This window comes from Heloderma suspectum, chromosome 11 (genome assembly GCF_057233095.1).
Source record: "Heloderma suspectum isolate Gila_16-S chromosome 11, 16-S_ref, whole genome shotgun sequence".
NCBI lineage: Eukaryota > Metazoa > Chordata > Lepidosauria > Squamata > Helodermatidae > Heloderma > Heloderma suspectum.
Window position 1 is genome coordinate 33,731,350 of NC_139468.1, and position 24,667 is coordinate 33,756,016.

Below are 24,667 nucleotides of genomic sequence, written 5' to 3' on the forward strand. Positions count from 1 at the left end.
TGTAATACTTGGAGAAATGTCAGAAGTTGGGCATGGAAGGGTACAGAGCAGGGAATCAGGGTGGGGTGGCATTAGTGCCTTTTAATCTCATTTGTGCTTCTGACAAACGATACAAAGTGAGCAAATAGATGCAGATTTGTAGAGGTTGAAGACTTCAGCTTTGCTTGAGTTAATTTACTTTGCTCTTCTAATACACAGTGTATCCTTAGCTCTTTTCAGCAATTGCTCAGATACATTATGCATTTGATGTTTTGATAAAGTACGAGCTTTGGGAGGAGCTGGCGCAACAACTTACCTTTACTTCCCATTGGAGTGGACTTCATCTTGGAATGCACCTCTAAAAGGATATTTTAGAACTGGAAAAGGTGCAGAAAAGGGTGACCAAAATGATCAAGGCACGGGAGCAATTCCCCTATGAGGAAAAGTTAAGGGTGGTGGTGGGGCTCTTTAGCTTAGAAAACAGGCAAGTAAGGGGGGACATGATAGAGGTGTATAAATTATGCATGTTGTGGAGAAAATGAATAGGGAGATGTTTTTCTCTCATAATATTAGGACCCGGGGTTTATCCACCGAAGGGAGATGGGAGATTAAGGCAGATAAAAGGAAGTACCACTTTATGCAGTGCATGTTTAAACCATGGACTTTGCTACCACAACTTGGATATTTTAGATGGGGATTAGACAAATTCATGGAGGATGAAGCTATCGGTGGCTACTTGTCCTGGTAGGTATATATTATCTCCAGTATTGGAGGCAGTATACCTTTGAATACCAGTTGCTGGGGAACATGAGGAGGAAAGTGCTATTGCACTCAAGCCCTGTTTGTGGGCTTCCCATATGCATCTAGTTGGCCACTGTGGGAACAGAATGCTGTACTCGATAAGCTGTCAGTGTGATCCAGCATGGCTGTTCTTTCTTTCTTTTGAGGAGTTAAAACATTTTTCAGTCATTAGGCAATCTTATGAAAGGTGGAAACAGGAACAGGATGAAGACAGATCCCAGATAGAAGGAATTGCCAAAGGAACGGATTAATGTAAAAAGCCTTAGAAATCCATGTTTTGTTCCAATTGTCCTCTGTGTGACTGGTAGATTCCAAAAAGTGTATTCTGTGTTCTGGCAAGAGGGTTCATACAAATCGGCTTACAGTAGAAACCTGTTCATGATTGATCTCTATTCCTCAAGGAAATGATTTACTTGCTCCAATGCTAGAAACATCTTTTCAGTACAACCTTGTCTGGTCTTCCTTTATGTTTTCTCTGTGTGTGGCTGGTTCCCAGTCAAATAAGCCTCTTAGGATATTTTCTGTTTGGCAAATGCATCTGGAAACCTCTCCAATGTAGTTGTCATTCCTAATCCATCTAACTGATCCTGGGCAAAAGAATAGCAATAGGTCTCCAGGTTCTTCTTTTCCACTTCCCAGGCCTAAGTGTTTCTTCAAATGTAGTAGTAGTAGTAGTAGTTATTGTTATACTGCCCAATAACCAAAGCTCTCTGTGTGGTACTCAAAAGATTAAACCTTAAAAATACTGTGTGTGTGTGTGTGTGTGTGTGTATCATAATATAAAAAACATTTACATACAAAAACAATTTAAAACAATGAGCAATAAAAATCCCAGGACCAGTTAAAACCTTTTCATATGGTGTCAAATGCCTGGGAGTAGAGGAAAGTCTTAACCTGGTGCTGAAAGGATGACAATGTTGGCACTGTGCGGACTTCATTGGGGGGAGTGTTCCACAATTGCGGGGCCACCACCATAAAAGCCTTCTCCCTTATTGAAAATGGCTTGTCTCCTCCACCTACCTTTCTTTTGCAAAGGAATCGAGGAAGTTTAACTAGCTGTTCAATTTGCCTATACATGCAAGTCATTTGTGGCAGAAATAACTTTTCAAAAGATTCCCTGACTGGAGGCAATCTGTATCCAGGACTAGACAGGTGGCTTTTGAAGCCTGCTTCATATTGCCTTTAAAAACGTTTAGCCATCATTGGTGTTTTTTATTCTATCCAGGTATATATGTATTTAATACTCGTTGCTCTTCCTCTAAAGGGCTTGAAATGCCCGAAAGATACGCTGTTTGTATGTGCTGTTCGGGGAAAAGTGGGTGTTGCCCCATGCTACTTGGGGGAGCTTTTGTAGTCTTCCCATTTTGTCACGACTGCTGCTGCTACCAAAAGCACAGCCCCTCTTGAATTCCTGTTTTCCCTTCCAAATGTCCCTTTTGAACTCTGCAGTTCTCTCTCCTCCCCACCCTTTTTGCAGGAGTTCATTACAGTTCACAGTGACCGACCTTATTTTGTTTTCACTCTGCAGTAACGTTTGAAACTTCATTTGCCCTGTAAGCAACACCATAAGCTAATAGGAGATGTTTGCTGGCGCGTTCCTCATTAGTGAAATATTTCAGACGCGAGAGCTTAGCTTTCTACTGTCTGTGCTTTTTGGCTCTGGCTAGAGAGCAAAGTTGCAAAAGGAGCTCTGGCCGGGGAGCAAACTAGAAAGGAAAAAAAAAAATCAAACCCAAACGATAAAATCTACAAGGCTAGTAGATTAATTTGTGAACGGATTTCCTTGAATGGTAGTTTGAAGCCTCGGCAGAAGTACTGTGGGTGGCATTAAATCTGTGACTAGTTTGCTCATGCAGGTTTGTTAGTTTGTTTAAGCTTTGTATCCCGCCTTTCTAGTGCTTACGTACAGTCAGAGCAGAGGCAAAAACACAGAGGTTTTGGGCATATGGTGAAATGCCAAGAGAGAGGGGGGGCAACCAAACCTCATAGGGTATAGAGTTCCACAATTTGGGTGGAGCCACAGAGAAGGTCTTCAATCTCATCCGCATCAGCCAAGCCTCCAACCTATAGAGAAGGGTCTCTCTAACAGATGTTACAGCATGGTCAGGCTGGTATGAGAGGATGTGGTCTCTAAAGTAACCTGGATCTGAGCCACTTAGGGCTTTAAAGGTCATCGCCAACACTTTGAATTGTTCTGGGAAATAAATTGGTAACCTGTGCCACCCTTGCAGTACGGTGTAATAGGATCGTGTAAGCAAGCACCCACTGGTTTCCTCACTTCTGCATTCTGGCCCAGTGGCAGTTTCCACAGACACTTCAAAGGTAGCCTCATGCAGAGCACGTAGCAGTAATCTAGTCTAGATGTAAAGCAAGGCTTGTGCTATCTGGACTAGGTCTGACATGTAACTGAAATGTTCATCAAGCATTGAACATGTATGTGTGGACAGCCCAAAGTGTTTGGTTTGGGTAGATCTCTGGGGCCAGGGCTCAGCCATGGAGGAGTACTTCTCATTGCTGCTACAATGCGCACAGTATCACCCGGTTTGCACATAATGGTGGCAGATTTTGGGTTAATTTGTGTGTGCAGGGTGTGTTCCATGGCCATTTTGACTATTCAGCCTCCATTTGAGCTGATTGGAAGTTACGACGTGATGTCCAAAGCCAGACACTATAGGTCGGTCATGGGTTAAACAACCCAGTTAACTGTAGGTTGGTTGACCTCCAATTAACCTATAGTGTCCAGGTTCAGACTTCACATAGCAATTGGGCCAATTATAGGTTGAATATGCAAAATGGCCATGGAACGTGCCCAGCACGCAGCACAGCAAATTGTGGGTTAATTAACCCATGATTTGCCATCATTATGTGCAAATGGGCCCTATGTATGAGAGATACTGAGTCTGCACTCATGCTAGGAACATAAAAAGTGCCTTTCTAGACCAGGTGAAGGCCGACCTATCTGTGCAAGAATGCCCACACTAGGTAGCCACCAGAAATTGGCCAGTGGCCCCTTTTGCCCACCCCAGTATAGGAGTAGTTGCTGACCCCACAGTATGTATGGCAGAGGTCACATGTCAGTCAAAGCATAATGCTCTGAATTGCGCCCAGAGGGAACATAAAAGCAGATCCTGAAACATTAAGTGTAACATGTTGCTGCCAAACTCGCTTCATCTGGAAGTCAGGCATCATTTTTTTGCACATGCTATGGCAGTTTTTGAGCAGCCTTCAAGGGCAGTCCCAAGTAGAATGCTTTTTTTATATTGCTTCCACATTAGTAGAGAAATGACTTGCAAATGTGGAGGCACCAAAAGAGGGAGAGTAGAATTTCAACACCCTGCAATGGCATCTCTCTTTCTGAAAGGGAACTTGCTTCCTAAACCAAGGACGTGTTCACACAAGCAAGTGCTATCATTTTTTGTAATGCAATTATAAAACCTACACTGAATCTTTAATTTTCTTTGTCCCAAAGCATTATTTAATATTTGTATAAATACATTGTAAAAAAAATCAAAATAACAATATTAAAGGAAAAAGTGACATAAGATAACAAAATAGCAGATAAAACAACTCCCTCAAATGGAAGGAAAGCAGTGTAAAACAGCAGTTGAAACATCAAATAAGTTGGCAAACAAGAAATAAAAGCAGAGAGTTTGTGTTAAAAGATGTGGGTGAATAAAAATGCCTTCATCTAGGATCTAAAATGTAGAAGATATTTTGGTTGGTTGCCGAATCTGCCACATTCCTTCCTGTGTTACCAACAATTGTATGGCACGCTAAGTCCAGCAAGTAGTAGTCTCCAAATGCGGTACCACCCACAACAGCCCTGTGAATAATTTCATGGCTGGTCGCCTTTGGCAAGGAAGTATCACCTCCAGGTGACTAAGCAGGGAAGTTGTACAAATATTGGTGCCTTTTTTTCATTTCAGGCCACAAATGAGTGGCATAGGAAGATGTGGGTGGGTGGGCCATTAAGAATTGGTCAGGGCTAACCTCTCCATGCTTTGTGGGCCAGGTTTGCAAATGACTCCCTCACCTGTGCTGCCTCATCAGCCCTTTCAGCTCTTGGATCACTGGAAAGCATCTATTGAAAGAGACATTGCAGGAAGAGTGTCAGTTTGGAACCCATGGCCGTATATTTATGGGGAATGTGTGGAATAGGTGGAACTGCTATTTTTCCATCTCCCCCCACCACTCTCCCCAGTACATTTCTGTGGAAGAAAGTAAAAACAGAAAAGAAAAAACGCAAGCAGTTTAAGACAGAACTGTGCAACTTGTGGCCCTCCAGATGGCAATGGTGAGGCATGATGGGAGTTGTAGGCAAAAACAGGTGGAGAGCCACAAATTGCCCAACCCCCAGATTTAAGGGAGAAGAAAAAATTTATATGCATATATAGCTTAGCATGTGACTAGGAAAGGAGAAACATCTGGCAGTATTAGAACAACAAGGGAAAGTCTTTAAGGGGAACAGCAGAAACTGTAAGATCATATGCTGAATCTATTTTCAGCTTCCCCGACAAAAACACAGCTATTCTTGGTTATTCGTCATGATGTATGGGTTGAAAGAATGCAGGCCTTCTTGGGGCACTATCCTGTATAAGCTTAGCCTGTGTATATTCCTGTAAAGAAAATGTGTGCAACAGTGATGTGTGTGGTTTGCAGAAGTGCATTTGGTCATGGGGATTGCCACGGTTAAATTGTGCGTCCTTCCCATTTCCCCCCCTTAACCCTTTCTGTCTTGGGCTTTGCAGATCTGCATGTTTACCTTCTCATCTTCTTTTAGTTGTGGGAAAAATACAAGTTTCAGCTGCCTGTATTTCACTTTTACTTAAAAGATCCCCATGTAGCGGGTGAGGGAAGCCCCTATGTGTAATATAGCTTTGCCAACTGAGAAACCGCCGCCTTTTCTACTCTGAACTGCCTGGATTGAGCTGTGTGAGGTCTTGGAGCTCAGGAAGGCTGGGACCTGAGACGCAAACACGAGACAGCTCAGTAATAAAGTGATGTCACAGCTAACCAATCAGGAAGGCCAGTATTAGCTTCCCTGTCGAGACACGCTTTGCGTGCCCTGGAAGAGAGAGACAGGCAAAGTTGCCTTGCTTTTGCCCACCAAGTCAGTTGTGGGAAATCAGGCATTTTGAAGCTGCTGCTTGGAGCTCTCAGTGCTCGGGGGCGGGGTGGGGCGGGGCGGGGGGGGGGAGAGCATCCAAACTTTTTAGGGCCAGTTAACTATTCTGTGGCTTACAGCAATTGCCCAGGATAGCTATCCATGAATGTCCAATTCACACTGAGAGTGGCTAGTGACATATTTGGCTGTTGCTCCCTTGCTATGCCTTCTTTTCAGGCTCTGCTGTTACTATTCTTGCTGAGGGGTGCATGCGTGTGTGCATGCTCACACACGCATGCATGCATGTCTGGGTAGCCCCTGCACTTTGAACTACTCTCATTCTAGTAGTCTGGGTGGTGGATAAGGAAGAGTGAAAAGAGGCAGTAACTGAGCGGTAGGTAATGTGCCCCTGACACATTCCTTGGCACCTGGCAAAGTATCCTAGCCCTCCCACTTAAAAAATAAAAAAATTTAAATTAACAAATTTTCTTACCAGCAGCTGGGATTGCTGTGAAACACGTGTCTGCTGGTGTAGAAAACTGTGGGTTCAAAGGAGTTGTTTCGTGTGTTGGGGCTCAGACCCAACCTCTTCCTTGTATTTGGTCTTTGGGGCAGGTTACTTGCCCTCTGCCTCACCTCCCAGGGCAGCCATTTTGTGGTGGCACCCAGCAGAATGGTTTATGGAATTACCAGATGTGCCCACGGTCCAAAAAGGTTGTCTTAACCTTGCAGTAACCATTTCAGTTAAAAATCTGTATCCATTGATTGCCTTGGCTGAGTGGATACCGCCCCCCCCCCCACGCTTTATGTGGGACTCTTACCACTTTTTAACAATTGACTAACAGAATTCCTATCGTCGCAATGGGCATGGGGTTATGCAGGAGATCTTGTATGGTACAGCCTTCCTTCAACCTGGTGCCCTCCAGTTGTGTTGTACTATAGTTCCCATTGCACTCCAGCCAGCTTGGCCATGCTGGCTGGGGATGATGGGAATTGTAGTTTGCCACATCTCTAGGGTGCCAGGTTGGAAATGATTGGTATACTGCAAGGACTCCTGCCTGGGGGTTGGGGGTAGAAGAGATGTACCATACATTGCCTTGTTCTTTGCGCATAGAGACAAATTGTGTGCACACCCCGCAGGAACATGGTTGGGATTAGCAGTCAGGTTTATCCCCGACAGAAGTGTTTGCCTTGAAGTCAACTGCAGTGCTTTCTTTTTTACCCCCTGTATAAGTGAAAAGTTCACCTGTATGGGAGAAAATAAAGGGATCCATTCACTTATATGGTCGAAAATGAAGGTGCGTGCTTGGAGAGAGGCAATAATGAGGTTGGGGCAATGCATACTCCCTTTCCCTGTGCGTTCTGACCATTACATACTCTCCCTCTTCTTTGGCAAATAATACATTGTTTTTCTTGCTCAGATCTTCAAAGCGCTAAGCTTGGTTCTTTTCATTCGGTCAAGCCAGAGTCTTGCAGAATGGTGGAAGCTGGCTTTTACTGAGTGCCATCTGTAAATATAGTACTTTACCAACATGCATATTGGAAAACACTCCTGGTCCTAAAAAGGGACCCCACCCTACATCCGGATTCTTTACGGATAAGCAACATAAAGCAAGAGGTAGTCTTGGAACAACATTTCAGAAGAAGTCGTATTTGTCAAAAAGTGCTAAGTGTGAACTTAATGAGACAAGATAATTTCATTTTAGAACAGGCCTTTAAGTACTGTTTCTCTGGGCCAGGTTTAAGTGAATACACTTTGTGTTCTGCATTTGCCCTTCAGGATCATTTTCAAAATAAAAAAGGATCGAAATCAGGATCATTTTCAGTATTGTATCTATTAGCTATCTGATAATCTTAGACACTGAGCTTTGGCATGTTTGCTTTGTGACCTTGGGTAAGTCCTTTAGATGTAGAAGGTGTCTTGGAAGGCTGGTGGCGGCTGCTACTCCCTTTCTGTTTATTTTAAAATTGTAAAGGACAATTCCTATCAGATTGTCAAACCTCTGAATGGACACAGTAGGGAACTAACTGTGGAAATGAGTGTTTCTTCATGTGTCTCTTCAATGCCACATTTCATTTGTCCTTAAAATTTCTTGCTTAAAATTGGGCTTCTGCTACCTAATCAACCCACACTTCGGCTTTCTTCACATGGAGCTTTTATCCTGTGATTGAGATGGCTCCTTCACTGAAGTTTGCAGGCTCTTTACATGACGCCATGACCCTCCAGGGCGTCTCCTGCGCTAAATGCCCTTTGTTCTGTTTTTAAATAGATCGCAGATAATGAGCTATCAAATTACCCCCTTGTGTTCTGCTGAGTTCCCTCGTGAAAAGAGGAAAAGTGAAAAGAGGAAAAGCGGCAAGAAGAGGAGCGAGATCAATGAAAGCGAAGAGAAGACTCAGATAAGGGGAAAGGGGGTGGGGGAAAAGGAAGCGGGTGAAAAAGGGAGTCGTGATCCTGCATTTAAAACGGAAGCAGAAAGCCCCGTTTTAAATGCAGGATTTTAAGCTGTTGTAGAGATGCCCTTATTGGGACATCGCTTAGGACCATTTCTCCCGTTCCTTTCTGATTATAAAAGCATCACAATCAGAAGTGTGGTGCTGGTGAAGGCCGATCGCTGTGGCTGTGGTGTGCCCCTCAGAAGAGAAGATGCCGTGCCTCAAGGTAGAAAAACATTTTCCAAAAAGGGCACAATTTCAAAGGCTGAGGTTCTGCAGAAAAAGCTTGGTGCCAAAAACGTAACCTGTTTTTCATAAACATGGTGGCCGGTTGCAGCCAAAACAAACAATGAGGGTCCTTAAATGAACCTGAGTGAAGAATGGGTTGCTGTAGCGGATGGCTTGAAATTTATAATGCTAGTTTAAATATGCTCCAGGAGGAGCGGGGGGAACAACAACCTGGGTTATGTGCATCTACTGTAGGCTGTGGAAGGTGGAGGGTGCTTTACGAGTTAAAGATCTGCTTGAAAGAGTTGCTGAATCTGGCTCCAGGGTTTTGAGGGCCCTTGTGCAAGACCCTCAGTGGGCCCCATCCCGCAGTGAGAAGTCTACCTTCTCACCACCATTTTTTACCAGCTGCTATTGTTCCTCCTCCTCTTTCTCACTTGCTTGTTTAGACAGTGAGTAAATAGGCCGTGGCATCTGCTTCTCCCCTTCTCACCCCATTGTCTGGGCCAGAGCAAGAGGTAGGTGAACAAGCAGATTGCAGTGGTGAAGTAGAAGAGCGACGCCAAGGGGCTCTTTCAGTGGGTCCCTGCCTACCTTTGAACCTGGCCCTCTGTATAAGTTCCTGGCTCACTTGGTACCCTTTCTGTATGTGGTTGCACCACACCCTTGAGTGAAAGAAGTAACTGGACAACCCTGAACATGTGGAACAGATATGTTGGAGAAGAGCATGGGTCAAAGTTTGCCCAAGGCATGAGGGAGAATGCTGAACCTGGCCGCATATACTTTTAGGCTAGGGTTCAGTTCCTGTTCTGCCAAAACCAAGCTCAAGCTAAGATCAGTACGATGGTGCATTCTGTTTCTATGCAGACAAGACCATAACTCCTTCCATCATAACTGCATAGTGGAAACGGAACCCGCACGTCTAGCAATCAAAGAAAGGGGCAATACACACGAGGAAAATGCCATCTTTAAAAACTTCCTACCTGGGCTGAACGTGCATTTTTGAGCCTTGAGAATGCTGTCCTTCCACAAAGCAAGTCTGGAGGTGTTTAATCTTGGACCCACAGACGCTAGGAAAGTGATTTTAAGCGTGTGTGAAGAAACAAACATCACACTTCCGATTATTTATGAGCTGTTGCCGATACTGGGCTTCTGCACGGCAACTTCATCTCATGAATGCCGCATCAAGGAAATAGAAATGGTTGGCTTTCTTCGAATTTACCAAGGCTGGGATTCCTACAGAGGTGTCCTGTTTATCTAACTTTACCATGAAGCGTCTCTTTGGCAGCCAGAAGGAGGAATCTCTCTTCCGTCGATCAACTCCGGGAAGCTTTGCGAGGCCTCATCAGCTTGGCTTGAGTGCTTGTTTGACTTAAAGAAAACAAAACAACATACTGTAAGTGTAAACTGAAAGAAGATGTAAGGAGGGCAAGGAAATGGTAACAGTCCTCTCAGAAGTGAGGATGTCAACAGTGGTGTTATGGTTCTTTCAAAAATACTTAATCCTTGTGCAGTATTTCTCCCCTTTCCTCATCAGAAGATGACTGTCCTTTTCTTTCATGCCCCGATGCCTCTTGAACTTAAATTTCTTATTGTTATTTATTTTTAAAAGTATACTTAATGTTTTGTGATAATTTTTTGTGATACCACTTTCCCTGAAATCAAACAATTGGCAATTTGTGTTTTTATTTCTGAACTCTGCAGAATACAGTTCATAGAGAACAGATTGAGAGTTCATATGTGTTTATATTTGTTTATTTAAAAAGATGTTTATACTCTTCCTTATCTCCAAAGATTTCTAGGTGACGTACAACAATCCAATAATTCAATGATTAAAGACATCCTTCCAATTTAAAACGTAACACAAAGCCAGCAGTAGAAAACTACAACACAACAGCAGTCACAATAGAGAATGATTAGAACAGCAAATTATAATATCATACTGACTGGCGTCACACAGCATAACAATCCACACTCATGGTTGAGTGTGGGTTGTGGTTGAACTGTGGGTTGTTGTGTTGTGTGAACCCAGCTGCGCTAACAAACCATGGCTTGTTAACCATAAACAACCCATGAAGAGAATCCATGGTTTATTGTTGGGTTGTGAACCGTGGGTTGTTAGAGGTTAGCAAACCATGGTTTGTTAGCACAGCTGGGTTCACACAACATAGCAACCCATGGTTCAACAACAACCCGTAGTCAACCCATGCTCAACCTTGAGTGTGGGTTTTCATATTGTTTGAACCCAGCCATTGAATGCCTTCCTAAAAATGAAGGTTTTCACCAGCTTCCAGAAATTCATTAATGAGGAGGTGTGACAACAACCGCATTTGTAATCCTGTGTTCTCCTCTCCAGCTTAAAAGACCACCTTTATCCATATCCTGCCTGTGCCTTAAGATATGCACTGGAGGCTCTACTCATCTACCCTCTGGCAAGATCTACCAGGTTGTCTAGCATAAGGGACAGGGCCTTCTCGGTGGCCCCTTGCCTGTAAGCCTTCCTTTGGCATTAATTGCACCTTGCTTCTTCAGTACAGGCTTTTAAATAGGACCTACTTCTTCAGTGCTGTCTTCTAAGAGTGTAAATCATTTTTGTGAACTGCTTTTCATATACTTATTATAGCATGGTCCTGAAAGTGGTCCAGAAATACAACAACATCAATTTAATCCCTCTTCATATCTATAAATATGCATATGCCAGGCAAGGTGCAAATGGATGACTATAAAGCATCCTGTGTGTGCATGGGAAATCTGTCCATAGACTCCAGTCATTTCAGGTGCTTGAAATGTAATGGTTTAAAAAAAAAAAGCAGAAGTGCTTGGGTTGCTGGATAGTACTGTTGGGGGGAGGGATGGGGCTGTTTTTTGCATTTGCATGGTGTGATTGTAGAATCCACACACCCATCTTCTGAGCCATCTCTGCTGCCTTTGGTACTGTTGGTTGGGAAGGTATAGCAAGATGGCAACCACTTACTAGTTTTGCCCCTATTGCAGCATTATTTGAAGAGTGAAGTTACGGAGAGCAATGTAGCAAACACTGGCTTTGGCATAGACGAGAACAAATCCTGGATGATCTAGCAAGAGGAGGAACCTTTTTAAAATACGTACAATATTGAATTTGGGGGATCGTGGTGGGTTTAAGTAATTCCTTTGTCTTTGACGTGCTGTACCTTTTGTGCATAAGTGTGGGCTACCTACCCCTGTATTTATCTTAAATATGAGTGAACATCCTACCCGAGCAAAGCCTTCCACAACATGGTGCCCTCCAGATGTTTTGGACTTCCATTCCCATCAGCCCTAGCCAGCATGGCCAATGATAAGAAATGCTGAGAGTTGTAGTTAAAAACATCTGGAGGACACCAGGTTGGGGCAGGCTGTCCTAGGACGTGTTCCTGATTTGATGGTGTATTTCTCAGAATTGGTAACTTTCTGTGTGTGTGTGTGTGTGTGTGTGTGTGTGTCTTCCTCAGCAGGGGAGGAGATGTGGGTGCACACAGGGTAGTCTTAAAAAACCAAAATAACTAAACTAAACTGGAATTGTTCTGGGCAGAGAATGCTCCAACTTCACGGTAGGTGGAAGGAACGGAGCTTTCTGAAAGCATTTTGTTTTGGCCTTGAAATGCAAGAAATGAGACTCTTTACTGTTTTAGTTTTACTTCTGGTGGTAGGAAGGGAAAGAGACAATCATTGTTTCCGTGGGTGCCAAGTCCTTAGACAACAATTGAGCTATTGTTGTGCTGTGATTCCAGTTGCTAAAAAGTAACTACATAGCAAAAGAAGCACACTAGATTTCACCCCAAACAGCGTTTCTTTACCTGCAGAACAGTGTGTGGTCATGTAAATTCAAAGGAAAAATATTGCACACATCTTAAACAATATACAGACTTGCTGGATTCTACTTTTTTTGTGGGTCCACAGTTGCTTCTGGCTTTTCAAGACAGAAGCTGGCTTTTGAAACAAACAAACAAACACACACACACACACAGAATCCCTTCTCCAGGCCCAAAGCGTTCCAAATTTTTCAGAAATAATATGAATTTATCAATACACAAACACACACAGAGTGGCCAGAATAAGAGGGAGTGAAGATTTCATCCCAATTTGGACATTTGCAATTTGGTACGTAAGATTTTTGAGAATCCCTTTTAGTGAGTCAAACTGAAAAATGTGGTGTAGTGGCTAGAATTTGTGGACTTAGATCCAGGAAACCTGGGTTAATGTCCCTGCTCAGCTGCAAAGCTTGCTGGGTGATTTTGGGCCAGTCTCTCCATCTCAGTCTAACTTCCTTACAGGCTTGTAGGTCATAAAATGGGTAGGACTATACATATGCCTCCTTCAGCTCCACAGAAGAATGGCAGGATGAAAATTAAATTACTGCTATTAATAAAGAACCAAGAAAGAATTTTTGAAATTTCCCATCTTTTTGGTATTGAGAAATGACATCTTGGGTAAATGCATTTAGTTAGAGGAAGAAATGTTTCACTCAGGAAGACCTTTGGCATCTACTATTGAGAGCTGCTTTGACCTATCAAATAATTCAAAATACTGTTTTGTTTTTCAGGTTGCAGTTAAAACTATGTTTTGAAGGAAAACGGTGTGTACACTCTCAGCAACCTGTGGTAAACTGGTGCGCTCCAGATGTTTGGACTTGAACTCCCATCAGCCCAGCCAGCATGGCCAATAATTAGGCATGCTGGGAGTTGTAGTCCAAAACACCCGGAGGGCACCAGGTTGGGGAAGGCTGCTCTAAACATCCAAAACATTATGCATACATTATTTCAGCCCTTTAAGAGAGGCCAGTATTATCACCATATTACTAGGATTGAAAAAATAGCTTGCCTAAAGCCCACGTAGTGAACTTCATTCATGACTGCAAAGAGATTTGAACCGGAAACATTTTGATCACACTTTTAACCATTACATTACACCCACCTTCTGTGTGCTCCATTGGTTGGGATTGGGTGAAACCCAGAGCGATGCATTCTCAAGATGTATCTGCAGGGGTAATCAGATAGAAGTTCTGCAAATCCACAAATGACATGCCCAGAAAAATATTTCTTAGCACAGTGCATTCAGTGTCACAATTCAAGGTTTTGGTGATGACCTTTAAATTAAAGCCCTAAGTGGCTTGGGACCTCAATATTTGAGGGAGCGCCTCCCCCTATATATGCCTGCCTGAGAACTGAGATCTGTTGGAGGGGCCTTCTGCTGCGTCCCACCAGTGTGAGACACATACTATGGTGGGAAGTGAGAGAGGGCCTTCTCTGCTGTGGCACCATTGTTGTGGAATGTACTCCTTGGAGGCCTGATCGGCGCAGACATTGGTCTCATTTCGGCGCTAAGTAAAAACATGGTTTTTCACCAAAGCCTTTGAGGGCTAAATGCATTCCCTAAAGTAGCACGCTGTTTTAACTGTTTTATTGTTTTAGATTTTAATTAGTATTAGCTTGTTTAATGTTTAATATGTTTTAAAGTGTTTAAATTATTTATTGTTTTATACTGCTTAAATTGATTTTATCTGTATGCCACCCTGAGATCTTAATGATCTTCGGCTATTGGGCGGTATAGAAATAAATAAAATAAAATAAATAAAAAAAATGATATAGGGTGGGATACAAATGTTTTAAATAAATAAATACACCTAGCTTGGCAATTTTGTGGCTTCAAGAGGAGCAAGCAAAACACTTTAAAAAAATCCCTTAGAATGGCTTATAAGTCTGAGAGAAGCGTGTGCAATTCCCCTAGTAAGTGATGTTTCTTCTCTAAGAAAGCACCCCTGCTCCAGGGTGACATCTTCTTGGTGTTGGTGTAGTAGAGGGCATTAACCTTAACGCATCAGATTAAGGTTGTTGGAAACGTGGAGTCCTCAGTTAAGACTGTACTCTTCCATAATTTAGAATCTGTTTAAAGCAAATCTCATTTTAAAGCAGTGGTGCCCTGAAGAAATGAATGCTTGGTCCTGTTAAGTGCTTCTGTCAGTACTGTGCTGTCATAATAGGCCATTACCTATAGTTAGAGAAAGCTAGCAATGAAGAAATTCCCGTGCACCCTATGCTAAGTGGCCCTCTTTCTTTGTCACACATGGGTCTGTTTGTTTTTAGTTAAACATTAATTTAAAAAATCTATTTATGGCTCTGTGGGAAGTGGATAGCAGGTAATTCTCCCTTTTATCTGTTGTAAATAAGAAAACATTTCTCAAGTGTGGATAAGCAAGCAGTCGTCATTCATAACGAATGTGTTTTGGTTGACTTACTTTTTGTCCGTTGTAAGATAGGGTTTCATACACATATTGTATCTTGCACTTCTGCTGTGACCGATGGCCAGTATGGAAATAAGACTGAGTTGAATGGGTCCTGGGAGGTAGAATAACTTTTTTAAAAAGTTGATGTTGTAATGTAATGTTGTCTTAATGCAAGGTGGAGGGTGTTAGGAAATGGTTTAACTGTGTGGTGACTGTATAAGGAGGAAGAAATTGAGAATTTTTGTAGAGTTCAGAATGTGTTGGGTTAATGAGATTCATTGGAGATTTTTCTGTGTGACTTTCTTAAAAATTATTTTTAATGATTAGACTGTGGGTTCTTCAGTAGACGTTTCTATAACCCCATGAAGGTGATGGGGAACCCACCCAACCAAAATATTTTAAGGCAGCAGTTTTTTTTCAAGCCGTGCTTTGAGGAACTTGGCGGGTCCTCAGAATCTCACCAATCACAACCTAAAATGCATAGCCGTGAGGGAGTGTTTGTGTGTGGGGTGCCTACTGGCGTTCTAGTAGACCAGTGTGAATTGTATGCTTTCTAAAACATCCCCCAGAAGCCTTTGCAGCATACAGGAGGGGGTCTACACATTCACAAATGGGTGAGGGAGGATGAGATCGCACCTGCTCTGCCATGCGCCTGCTAGCTGTTCAGCACCAGTATAAAGGGGCCGTATGGACACAGAGCTCCTCTGTGTGAGGGGGAGTTCTGAGAATCTGTATGTGCAAATGGCCCCTTCACAATGGCAGGGGACATACGGCCAGTGGAGGGCAGGTGTTTTTGGTGCATACGTATGCAGGGCGTGTGGCTGTCAGGTACGGCCCCCCTCCCTCCTCACGCATTCGTGAATGTGTGAAGGGCGGTGGTGTGATTCCCTCTACGGAAACTGGCAGATATGCTGCAGTTTCCTCAGTATCCAAATCATGTGGCAAGGAGTTCCCTGGTTGTAGAAAGTGGGGAAATGCTTGGTTTATTTATTTTTGAGAGGCTGAGTTGCTCCTTGGTTCACTTTAAGAATGCTAAACAAAATGCTCTCATGTTGAAGTTCAGCGACAGCAGTATACTTGGAAAGAGCAGGGGTGTTTACATCACGGTCTTGGTTTGATATTTTTCGCGTATGGGACGGAGTTACCAAACCACTCTGGGTTGTCATAGATTCTTATTTTGGATGTATAACGGCAACGCAAAGACTCTCAAGTGGATTGTGGTTTAGCGCTCAGAGCAATGCGATAAAAGGCATGTAGCCATTGTGCAGTAGCCAACCCGTTATCCTTCCAAGATTAGTAAGCAGGAGAGTCAAGTGTAATTTCATAAGCTTTTTCCAGATCATGGGGAGAGGGGAGTGCTTGGTGCAGATGAATTTCCACTGAATTTGCATACTACCCTAGTTCACAGGAAAGCAGAAGATCTTTTAGTTTTTAACATTTTAAACAGAGTTCTTTGGGATTAAGATACTTACTTTTCTTTGCCTGATGTTTTGGCAGAGGCAGGGACATATCTAGTGTGTGGCAGGGAGATGTCTTTGACCCAGTTGTTCAGAGCATAACACTCGGTAGACTTGTATGCAAGTTTAAAATGTCTGTTTACTGTTGCTAGGAGAGACTTGGCAAAAAGATGGTGTTGCTGCAGAAGACAGATAGGGAGGAAACATATTAGAGGTGACAGCAAGATGGTAGTATGGCTGGGAATAGCTCTGCCTTGAGAGCTACTGCCAGTCAGAGAAGGCAATATTAGATCAGAAGGGCAAGTACTCTGACTAAATACAAGTACTCTGACTAAATACAAATACATCAGTTCATAACTTTGGCAACTTGCAAGCTGAGCACTCTCCTTTACTTAAGATGATCTTACTCGCCTGTAGATGTGAGAAAATTCTAACTATACTCTGTGATGCTACATTTTTTGGCCTAGGAGGATAAGGCCCACAAACTCTTAACACCCATAGCTTTTTTAGGAGTGGCACTGAGAGCCCGTGCCATGTAGTGATTAGAGAGTTGGACTATAACTCAGGAGATCTGAGTTCTAGTCCTCACTTGGCCATGAAGCTCATGTTGGTGACTTTGGACTGGTCACTGACTCTCATCCTTAAGCTACCTCACAGGGTTGTAGTGAGGATAAAATGGAGAGGAGGAGAAGGACTACGTAAACCGCCTTGGGCTCCTTGCAAGAGGAAAAAAACTATATAAATGTAATAATAAATAACATAAGATAACGTAATAAAACTCTGTGGAATGTCCTTACTGGAGAGGTTCACCCTATATTTTACATGTTTAGCCACTTGGCTAAGACCTGACTTGTTCAGAGAGTTTTGTTTAGCTGATTGGGCTGAATTTTCTTATGACTTGCTCTCAGCTAATTCTAGGGATGTCCGTTGCAGCTAAATCCGGCACTTTTAGGGCCCAATTCCCATGGAGCCCCTGGCTTGGCTTGGCTTTGTGAACTGAGCTGGGGGCTTGTCCCTGAAATGCAGGAACCTTCCCCCTTTTGCAGAAGTGTGTTTTGCTGCAAATTATGGCCTCGGTTTGCACAAGTTTGGTGTAATTTGCGGAATAACGCACTTCCGCAAAAGGAGGGAAGTTGCTGCTGCCGCATGCAAGCCCCTCATGCTCTACTTGCTGGTATCGGCAGGAGGATCATGAGGGGTTTGTGCATGGCGGTGCTGACGGGCAGCAATGGCAGGGGGAGGGAGCCCTCCCTCCCTGCCGCCACCATAAGCAAACACCTCGTGCTCCCTTCCCAGTGCCAACACAGGCAAGGAGAGTGCGAGGGGTTTGTGTGCAGCCTGTATGATTAATCACTAAATGCTTGGTGGATTATAGTTGGAAAGAGCCAGTCAGTGAAGGCTGGTGGCTCTGATGTCGGTTAGGGCAGTGAATCTGCTCCGGGTTTCATTCAGAACCTGTTAGAACTCTGCAGGAGCTACCCAAGGTGTGGAAGCCATAGGAGCCAACCTAACTTCCCTGGAGAGGGAGTTCTGCTACTGAGGTGCTGCTACACAGAAGGTCCTGTCTCAGGTCCCCACCAACCTCACCTCCTTAGGCGGTGGGATGTATGACAGGGCATCAGATGGTGAAGGTAGGCAGGTGCATATGAGAGGCGGCAGTCTCTCAGATACCAGGGCCCCCAGCTGCTTAGGGTGTTATAGGTAAGAAAACAGCAGTTTGAATTGTGCTCAGAAACAAGAAGGAAGCCAGTGTAGCTGTTTTTAGACTGGTGTTATGTGGTCTTTAAAGGCAAAAGCCTGGTTGCTGCATTTTCACTAGCTGTAGTTTCCAAACAGTTTTCAAGGGCAGCCCCATGTGGAGTCCTGTTAAAGTAATCTAAATGTGAGGTGATTAAGACATGGGTGATGGTGGCCAAATGTCTCTTCTCCAAGAAGGGATGCAGCCTGCCCATCAGGTAAGCCTGGGCAAAGGCATTCCTGGCCACTGTCTGATCATCCATGAACAGCGCTAAATCCAAGAGCACCCCCTGGGCGGCATATCTTCCGAGGGAGTGCAGTCCCATCTAGAACGGGTTGTACTCCCAATCTCAGGTTGGCTTGCCTCCTGACCTGCAGGACCTCCATCTTGTCTGGATTGAGCCTCCGTTTCATCCACATCCAGTCTCTGACTGCACCCAGATTACAATCCAGGACTTCCACAGCTTACTTGGCATCAGTTGGAAAAGAGAGAGGGGGCGTAGCTCAGTGGTAATGCTCATGCTTTGCATGCAGAAGTTTCGATCTCCAGCATCTCCAGGTAGGGCTGGAAGAATTCCTGCCTGAAACACTGGAGAAATGTTGCTGCCAGTCAGTGTCGACACTACTGAGATAGATGGACCCAGGGTTCGACTCAGCAGAAGGCAGCCTCCTATGTTCCTATAAGAGCTTGGCTATCATTACCATATTGATGAGACCCAGCCTCAGAACTCTGGATGACCTTTCCCAGGTCCTTCATAGATGTTTAAAAGCATGGGAGACAAAATAAGAGCCATATTAATGCTACGTATGGTAGTGCTACAGATACTGATATTTGGGGAAGCAGTATTTAAGAACAGAAGAAGAGCCATGCTGGATGAGACCAAGGCTCCATCTAGTCCAGTGTTCAGTTCACACAGTGACCAACCACCTGCCCATGGGAAACTCACAAGCAGGACATGAGTGAAACAGCACCCTCCTGCCCATGTTCCCCAGCACCTGCTGTACGTAGGCCTGCTGCCTCTGATACTGGAGGTAGCATGTAGCCATCAGGACTAGTAGCCGTTGATAGTCTTATCCTCCATGAATTTGTCTAACCCCTTTTTAAAGCCATCCAAATTGGTGGCCATCGCTATGTCTTGTGGTAGCAAATTCCATCGTTTTAACTATGTGCTATGTGAAGAAGTTCTTCCTTTTATCTGTCCTGAGCCTCCCACCAATCAGCCTCATGGGCTGACCCCTGGCTTAAACTTATTTAAAATATTTTTATGCCACCTTTCAAGCAGAAGCCCCTTCAAGGAGGTATACAAGATAAAATTATAGAATGGTAAAAGGTAAGTGTGCTTAACTAAAATAGCAAAATAACATATTTCTTAAAATAACGGTGACAGTAAAAACTAATTATTTCTTTAACACCAGCATCCATTTGTTTAAAAACTAACTGGAACATCCAGGTCTTTTAAGGCGCATTAAAAAACAGTCAGGGAGGGAGTCCGGTGCACTTCTTTCCATAAAGATGGGGCCACCACAGAAAAGGCACTCACAGAAAAGGCTCTACCTCTGGTGTCTGCCAATCCAATACATCTTACTCCTGAGTAAAGCCAATCTTACGGCCCAAGTGGGTTCCTACAGATGCAAGCAGTCCTTCAGATAACATGGTCCCAAGCCATTTAGGGCTTTGAAGATGATCACCAATGCTTTAAATTGGGCCAGGGAAAACATTAGCAACCAGTGCAGCTGGTACAAAATCAGGGCTTTATGTCCTGATCACCAAGCACCCCACAAGCAACCTGGCAACTGCATTCTGCACAGGATGGATATAACTAAATGTCTTTTATATTTTTTTAAAAAATAAAATTTTAATGTACATTGTATTTTTTAAAATTTAAATCACTTTTAAAAAAACAAAATACTAAAAATCTCTCATTAAAAAAAATAGAATTAAATCTCATCGTAAATATGCTAAACCTACATTTACAGTCTCATAAAAATGAAGTTACCTACCAGTTAAACATGGGCATTCATTTCAGTTTTTCAGCTCATGTAAATGGCTCCATCCAGCTTAACTACCAGCTCTTGCTTCTTGAATGTTCGGGGCTTTCAGTTTCTCTCAAGACAGAGGAGTTAGTTAAGACAGAAAGACAGTATAGCAGGGTGGATTAAAATGTAAAAAATGATGCTTTAAAAAATACAAACATCAGATTAAAAAAAATGAATTGGATGTTTTTCCTGCCAAGCAACAATCAAACACTGCTTTGACTTGTTAGTCATGGACATTTCATTTTTGTTTGCTACTTTCTTTAGGGGTGGGAGGGCAAAGCTGGGACAAGAAAGAGTGAAACAGAAAGGAGCAGCACTAGAAAGAAAAAAGAGAAGACAAAATTGTCCAGTGTGCATTTTCCTGTATTCTCATCTAAAACTACAATCCTATATCCACTTGCCTGGGAGTAATTCCCATTGAACTCAGTGGGACATATTTCTGAGGAGACACGTACCGGAGTGTGCTGTTAACTTTAAACTGTCATTGGTGCTTGTCATAAGAAAGACCCTATATGGGAATATTTTAAAAGCATTCTCTGTAGGTAAAAAAGGGAAGGATGCAAATTATATACAGCGAGGCAAAGTGGTGCAAAGCCTGCTTGTAAGAGTTAAATAGTGTAAAGAATAGTCTACCTGTTCGTAAATTTACATGACGTAGTGGCCAGATTTGCAGCACTGTTCCAGAAATGTATGAAAAAGTTTGAATGGGAAACTTGATTGAAAACAGTGATTTAAATCAAACTTTTTTCTTCCTGTTTTAAATCTGTGAGTGAAATCGCCTTGATTTAAATCAATCCATCCTCCTAAATCTTCTGAGTCGGCTTTAAAGGCAGCCCCCAAATGGCTTATATTCTGTAGCTTGTTAACCTAATTTGGGGGCGGGGGAGGTATCACATGCAAACATGGAATGACATTTCAAAGAATGGAGAATCGGCTAGATAAAAAGCATTAGAAATTAACCATACAGAGTGAATAAAACTACAGGAAACATAGGCACCCTAGGTTCTAGTATTTGAAAATGCGGCCTTGTGGTTTCAATAAAATGGTGGGACACAGAACATGATGTCCGGCGGGGGGCAGGGGGGGGCTATAAGCACAGTCCCTTTGGAATACAAGCAAACATGTTTGATTTATTTGCTTAATGTTGGTGGGGGACAGTTAGAATCGTTTGTTCTTCTCTCCCCAGTCCCCAAAATGAGCTGGTATAAGCCAGGTATCACTTAGGTTATTTTTCTATTGTTTCAGTGTGTATTTTATCATTCTGATCAAGGTGTGTGTTAGCCGCGGTTCCATTTCTTGGAATAAGCTGAGTCTCCGCAGTCTAAATGGGGCTTCAGTGACAATGTTTTTGCTTATCTTTTTCCCCCTCCTAGTTTTGCTCTGTATCTAGATCCCTGGTCTCAGCTAATGTTTAAATGTGTGTGTGGGGGGATATTTTGAACACAGCAAAGCAAGTCACAGGTAGATGGGAAACAACAGCTGAGGTGTATCGGAGAACGCAGAAGGGCTTAGAGAACCATTTCTGATGGCTGGGCAAGGGGAAGAAAGCAGTTCAGGCAGTGGAGGCTGGTGGCTCCGATGTCAGTGGGCCGGTGAAGCTGCTCCGGGGTTCAGTCAGAACCAGTCGGATCTCTACAGGAGCTATCCAAGGTGCACCCCAGCCGTTGCCACCACCTCTACCTTCCCCTCATGGTCCTGCAGTACTTGCCTCATTGCAGCCTTGTTTTCAAGAGGTTGGGCATCCGTTACCCATACTTGTGTGTCCATATCCGTCAGGCATTGCCAGCCTTTTCTGATTTTCCTGAATATTCTTTGAGGGCTAAACAGGTCAGTAGCAAAGCAGCTGCTTTGTGTACAAAAGGTCCCCAGTTCTGTCCCTGGACTCTCCAGGTAGGGTTGGGATAGAGACCTTTCTGAAACCCTGCAGGACCACCTCCAGTCAGTGTGTAGAATAGACAATGCTGAGCAGGGTCAATCAGGGTCTGATTCTATATAAGGCAGATTCATTCGTTATTCCTATGTTCCTAACAAAGAATCCTACCTTTACTTTGAATAATACCCCTGTGTGTGAGAGAGAGAGAGAGAGGGGGGGAGAGAGAGAGAGAGAAGTGCTATAAAATAATTTTATTGCAAAAGGCTGTTTCTGATTCAACTGTTTTCTGGATTGTTGGATGTTTTTATTTCATCAGCAACAAGATAAAATGTGTGTGCGCATTTTTTGAACAACTTCATGTATAGAAAGGTTATGGCTGACTATATATATATATATATATATATATATATATATTTTAAAAATAAAATAAGGAGCAGTAATGTGTGAAAATAAGAGAATATGAAATTGAGAGAAGGGAAGGATATTGTACTCGAGTAGAAATTATAGCGTCCCCCAAAGATTTATGGTTCCGGGGGGGAAAATCGGCAATAATGCAGAAGCAGTTGTTTTTTAAACGTCGGTCGTAGCTTATAAAAAGCCTCTGAAGCCGTGCAAAGGGGAAGAAGGTATGACTTCCAAATGGTTCTTAAAAACCTTTTGCTGTGTGACACTACGGCTCCTCATCTCCTCTGTTTTCTCGTGACTTCAGCTCCACCTCCAAACGGCTCTTGCTTCCTTTCTTTTGTCTTGTAGTGCGCCACTCAGAGGGAGAGGTTAAAGGGGGGGATCACGGCGGCGTCTTTTGTGCTTACCTCCGTCTCCAGCCAGCAAAGAGAGAGGTTGTTTACTACTTTCTACTCTGAATAACATGCCAGTCATCTGGAACCGCCCTCCGTGCCATCCAATTGGTTCCTTCGGAAATTCCACCTTTACGGCTGGGCTGTACAAAGCTGGCTGGTTTGTGGGACTTCTGCAAATGGTCCAAGCGGGCATCGCACAGCCATGCCACAGCAATAGTATTGGGGGAGACTCCTGCTACAAGCTGGGGTGGAATAAAATGATTCCTTCACATAAAGAAGGAGGTTATCAGTCAATACAGCAAAATAAGAACGATTCCAGGGAGGAAAGATACAATTTTGGCTTAAACCAACGCAACCCAGGAGATCACACACAGCCCACCCTCCGGCAAACACATTTAAAAAGAAATATGGCACAACAATTTGCAAAACGCGTTTTGGAGGTTGTAGTTGCCTACTTCACATCTCTGCCTAATTTTATGTTATGTTTTGTCCTTAATTCTTAACGCAGTGTTCTCATTGATATGTGAGCTGTTACAGTGGAAAATGGTGCAGGTTAACTGAAAGGTTTTATTTTGGAAAGGGTGGGGAGGGGGATAGGGGCGGGAAGGAGGCTTTTGTTCTTGTTTGTTGCTCTCATTTGCATCTCCTTTATCTGTTTGCCTCCCAGCTAATGCTAACGAGAGGAGTTGCCGAGAATAGACTAGAAGTCTAATCTGGTTATTAATAAAAGCACTGAAAACAAGCATGGCTGCTAAAAATGCGCATAGAACCATTTTGGGTTGGAGGCAGCTGGGGGAAAACAAAGCAGTGGGCTGTTTGCATTACTCCCTCCCCCAATCCAGTTTTAGGTTTCACTGCTTTCCTCTACACTGTTTTGCATTTGGAGTCAGTGGTAGAAATGTAGGAGGTGGTATTGTGTTCAAATCAATGTTGTGGTGCGTGCATGTGTGTTTTAAAAAGCTTTTGCTGTGACCTGAATTAGGTTTCCTATTTCTAGGCGACACAATGCGCCTGTATTCAGCATGGCAAACGAAGTAGTGGATATGAATTATTTGTGACAAGGCTGCCTGGAACATGTGGAATGGAGTTTTCATGCAGAACGAAAATGCTCCGGTGTTATGTGGCTGGCCTGTGTGTTGCATTTGTTCTTTCTTTCACGGAAGTGCGGTGCAAGGCTGTGTTTCAATTCGGTTTATTCTGGAGAACAGAGTTGTTGATTCTCGGGTCCTTCCTTGGCTGTATTAAACGTGTGAGTTGAAGTCAGAGAGGCTCTAATAAATGCCTTACGCTGGAATCAGGTGTTTATAACAGAAATCGGTGGATTGCTTTAATCCGCTGTGGGAGATCAATGAAGTAACGAGAGCCACCATGGCGCTAGTGGTCTGGATTTCCCTTATTGACTTGGGTTTGCACCAATTGTTGTTTAACTCTCACTGGCTGGGTTCGCACGACGTGACAACCCACAGTTGGAGCTTGACTATTCAGCCCTGTTCCTGTAGCTTAAGTGGCATCATTCTTGTTTCGTTAAAAAGCATAGGCAGCTGTGTTAGCACACTAGAAAAAAAATTATCAAATCTATTAGGACCAACTAAAATACCACAAAATAGTGAGTTCTTCAGAATTCTTCAACCCTACAGAGTGGGTGGGTGGATGGGGGAGAGAAAACTGGGAGTGGGCTAGTTCCTCCCCAAGTCTGCAGTTTTATAAGACTCTTAATGTTGAATGCTTGAGATTGCTCTTCTTTTCAATAACGTAACATAGCTGTAATAAAACAAATTTGTAACAGTTCAGTTATAGTAGGAACTGCGGTGCAGGATCTCCCAGGAGATCAAATTTCAGCCCTGCTTGAAACTTTCAGGTGGACATAGGTAAACTGCGATGTGTCTTAACCTCAGTCCTTAAGCTAATACCACTATCCTCCCTCACTGGGTTGTTGTGAAGGATGCTCAAGCCCAAAATAAACCTTGCTTTAAA

The 24,667-nt window shown here is 43.4% G+C and overlaps 2 protein-coding genes across 6 annotated transcripts in view; one reads left to right on the forward strand and one right to left on the reverse strand.

The window, feature by feature from the left end:
* The window catches only part of IGF1R (insulin like growth factor 1 receptor), a 251,807-nt gene that overhangs the window by 141,226 nt on the left and 85,914 nt on the right, over window positions 1-24,667 (forward strand). The gene's annotated exons all lie outside the window — the stretch shown is intronic.
* LOC146337237 (uncharacterized) lies at window positions 4,228-23,570 on the reverse strand. Of its 5 annotated transcripts, XM_084817420.1 has the most exons (7): window positions 22,706-22,722; window positions 22,062-22,081; window positions 18,356-20,336; window positions 16,262-16,425; window positions 14,802-14,901; window positions 13,481-13,543; window positions 4,228-9,919 (listed from the first exon to the last, which is right to left on the reverse strand). In XM_084817420.1, exons 3-7 carry the CDS (start codon window positions 18,401-18,403, stop codon window positions 9,812-9,814), a joined length of 483 nt encoding a protein of 160 aa, XP_084673546.1. In that variant the 5' UTR covers window positions 18,404-20,336; window positions 22,062-22,081; window positions 22,706-22,722; the 3' UTR covers window positions 4,228-9,811. The 5 variants fall into 5 exon arrangements, 4 of the variants coding, with proteins under 4 accessions (XP_084673546.1, XP_084673545.1, XP_084673544.1 ...); XM_084817419.1 differs by having other exon boundaries at window positions 18,356-18,572; window positions 19,985-23,570; XM_084817418.1 differs by having other exon boundaries at window positions 18,356-23,570.

Coding starts and splice junctions, on each gene's coding strand:
- LOC146337237 (XM_084817419.1), bottom strand. CDS start 18,403: ATGTGGATGAAACGGAGGCTCAATCCAGACAAGATGGAGGTCCTGCAG. Junction 16,426..18,355: donor ACAAGATGGAGGTCCTGCAG/GTCAGGAGGCAA, acceptor TGTCTTCTGCAG/CAACACCATCTTTTTGCCAA. Junction 14,902..16,261: donor AAAACATCAGGCAAAGAAAA/GTAAGTATCTTA, acceptor TCTACCTCCCAG/GACCCATTCAACTCAGTCTT.